Source organism: Cucurbita pepo, chromosome LG06 (genome assembly GCF_002806865.2).
Source record: "Cucurbita pepo subsp. pepo cultivar mu-cu-16 chromosome LG06, ASM280686v2, whole genome shotgun sequence".
NCBI lineage: Eukaryota > Viridiplantae > Streptophyta > Magnoliopsida > Cucurbitales > Cucurbitaceae > Cucurbita > Cucurbita pepo.
Genome location: NC_036643.1, coordinates 8,019,027 through 8,022,011, shown reverse-complemented (window position 1 = coordinate 8,022,011; position 2,985 = coordinate 8,019,027). Strand labels below are relative to the sequence as shown.

The following is a 2,985-nucleotide window of genomic DNA, read 5'->3' as shown; positions in this document are numbered from 1 at the left end:
GCATGATTGTGTTTGTTCTCTGTATAGATGCAACAAGGGAAGTGCAAATGGATGAATGATCCTCCGCTTGTGTGTGCTCATGGAGGCGACTCATCCAAGGCCTTTCCGAACACTGTACGATTCCTCTATTCGCTTAAGGTACCGAATCATCTCTGATCGATCTTTATTGGTTATGATCTTCTCCACTACTTCCTACAGATGGATGCATATAGCTTAGCGCTGCGTTCTCAAGCCAACTGCATTGAAGTTGATGTTTCTCGCTCTTCAGATGGAGTCTTATTTGCACTTCATGACAGGTATGTAAAACAAGTTTGTACAACACATGTATGTGCACAGGCAACAACCATCACCGTTTCCAATTGTATCTAAATCAGTTAAGAAGGCTAGGGCATGTCAATTTTCTTCTCCTGCAATATAATCAAGATTAAATAATCAAGATGATTCTAATATTAGGTTGTGGTCGAGGTGTATTCATTGTTGAAATATTCAGTGGAGTTGGTGATATGGACTGGGATTGTTATGGAACCAGCGGTCTTTAGATATTAAATGGCTAAATATCATTTACTCTGTTCTTTTATTCTCATATTATGAAACTTTTGATGATATTTGGAGGCTTGATTATCACCTGATAGGCAGGGACTTGCAGAGGATAACTGGATCAAATACTTCTCAAGTTGGAAATTTTAGCATGAAAGAGGTGAGTTTAGATTCTGCATCTTGATATCTGTATTAAACAACTCTCTAATTGAGGTGCATAGGGAGTTTGCTTTATTATGAATTTCCCCAGTTCATGTATATAAATATATATTCCAACACCCATTATAGACTGTTGCAAATAAGACTCTGTAGTCTCCATTGAATTGCTTCTTGGGTTGGCAGATATCAGTAGCTGTTAGGGAGGATTGGATGAGAGGGGAATTAGGTTGATTCATTAAATGATTTTATTATGTAATAAAGGTTTGTTGTGTTCCATCTCAGAGAGAAGTGAGTCTTGATTAAAAGTTCGTCCTTCTTTATGTTCCATCACAGAGCAATTTACAGTGTTGGTTGAGCTGATTGCTCAAGTATAGTGCCTAAAGTGTACTTAGCTTTGTATAGACGGGACTTGATTATTTAGATTTATCTAGATTAACCTCCTTTTCTTGTCCTACCATGTTGTACAGTTTGGACACCAATATTCCTGGTTGCTTTCTAATGTGTGCTTACATTTTCAATTAAGAACCAATAACCACTTGTTAATGTTCCGAGGATATCGTGTTCCATTTAGTNCTTACATTTTCAATTAAGAACCAATAACCACTTGTTAATGTTTCGAGGATATCGTTTTCCATTTAATNTAATGTTCCGAGGATATCGTGTTCCATTTAGTGTAATACTAAATCCTTAGGCACTACATTGATTACTGATGCCATTTCGTTCAGAAGAGGTTTATTTGTGCTTATCACACTAAATGATTTTCTTTTTATTATGTATAAANTTTCGTTCAGAAGAGGTTTATTTGTGCTTATCACACTAAATGCTTTTCTTTTTATTATGTATACAAAAAAACGAAAATTGTTTCTATTTTATAAATGACTTATTAGAAACAAAATTGAAAGGTTGAGGACTAAGTAGATATTTTTTAATAGAAGAACTTATTAGACGCAAGATTCAAAGTTTAAGGACCTATTACACGGTTTTTAAAGTTGAAGATCCTATTAGACACAAGCCTCGANAGTAGATATTTTTTAATAGAAGAACTTATTAGACGCAAGATTTAAAGTTTAAGGACCTATTACATGGTTTTTAAAGTTCAAGATCCTATTAGACACAAGCCTCGAAGTTCAAGGACTAAACTTGTAATTAAATCCAAATATAAATATAGTAATACATGATTACATAAAATGATATTTATTTTATTTTACATTCTTGAGTTTGTATTCAATAAATTTTCTTTTTCTTCAATGTCCATTTTTTCTTTCAAGAAATAACAGAGAACAAAAGACTTTCTGGTTAAAAGTAATAAAACAATGTCAATGATTGCCTTATCCTCACTGACACGCAAAAGGTGACAAAGAGCAACTAAAAGTCAACTAAGGCAATTGCATGAGTGTAGGGGTTCTCTAGTCTCCATCGACAATCATATGGTTGCCTTTTGTCGTGCTAGTTATAGTTATATTGGTTGCAATTAGTTATAGGCTTGTAATGGTTACTTGTATAAATTATAAAAGAATAGTAGGGAAAAGTGAGTCGATTATTGGAAGGGGTCTCTCTAACAATAGCCTGGTTTTGCACTATGCTAATAATAGCTTGTCAAAATTACGTAATAGCCTTTCTTCACTATGCTAATAACAACTCATCATGCTTCACTATGCTAATAACAACTCATCGAAATTACTTATGCGTAAAAAGGCAGGAATTTTTTCCTCTTGGAGCTATGGGATTCAATACATTGGCTGTAAACCTGTTACTTTTTAACGTAAATCCCTACTTCATCATCTTGTTTCCTGGCCCCTGGGAGTCTAGGTACCCAGTAGAAACAAGGAGGCAGTCAGACTTAGTCTTTATCTCTGGGGTGGCATTCTCTTTTGCATCTGTTTGCATGCCACAGAATCTGTTTCTCATTTCTGCTACACTGCTATAGAGACAACTCTTATGAGATGCTCGACAGACTCCCTGTGTTCCTGTTTCTGGCAAACCATACAAGCAATAAGTCGAAATGGTGTTGATTAATGCCTGTTAGAGATATTTTGTAAGAGATTTGTCCAGAAAAGAGCATGTCCCTAGAGGCTCTACTAAAAAGGATATATAGGAGTTAATTTATTTCTATTTCTTCCTCTAGGAGCTCTCTATCACGATTTTTCTGATTATAGTCTTTCTTGATTTTTCCTGAATGGGAGAGGGCTGACTCCTTTGACTTGTTTGTTAGTGGCTCCTTTATAATTTATTCTTCTATGAAATATTTTTTTATCCTCAATTTCTATATATGGATATTTCTTTTCTCTT

General features: G+C 34.7%; 1 protein-coding gene across 3 annotated transcripts; it reads left to right on the top strand.

Annotated features, from left to right (window-relative positions):
• Nucleotides 1-15: 15 nt before the first annotated feature.
• LOC111796553 (glycerophosphodiester phosphodiesterase GDPD4-like) lies at nucleotides 16-1,243 on the top strand. 3 transcript variants are annotated; one of them, XR_002815373.1, is made up of 3 exons: nucleotides 16-114; nucleotides 199-296; nucleotides 454-1,243. XR_002815373.1 is itself a non-coding variant. In XM_023679224.1 (3 exons), the coding sequence occupies exons 1-3, from the start codon at nucleotides 28-30 to the stop codon at nucleotides 719-721; spliced, it is 270 nt and encodes an 89-aa protein (XP_023534992.1). In that variant the 5' UTR covers nucleotides 16-27; the 3' UTR covers nucleotides 722-1,243. The 3 variants fall into 3 exon arrangements, 2 of the variants coding, with proteins under 2 accessions (XP_023534992.1, XP_023534993.1); XM_023679224.1 differs by having other exon boundaries at nucleotides 637-1,243; XM_023679225.1 differs by having other exon boundaries at nucleotides 633-697.
• The last annotated feature ends 1,742 nt before the right edge of the window (nucleotides 1,244-2,985 follow it).

Coding starts and splice junctions, on each gene's coding strand:
- LOC111796553 (XM_023679224.1), top strand. CDS start 28: ATGCAACAAGGGAAGTGCAAATGGATGAATGATCCTCCGCTTGTGTGT. Junction 115..198: donor CCAAGGCCTTTCCGAACACT/GTACGATTCCTC, acceptor TACTTCCTACAG/ATGGATGCATATAGCTTAGC. Junction 297..636: donor TTATTTGCACTTCATGACAG/GTATGTAAAACA, acceptor CCTGATAGGCAG/GGACTTGCAGAGGATAACTG.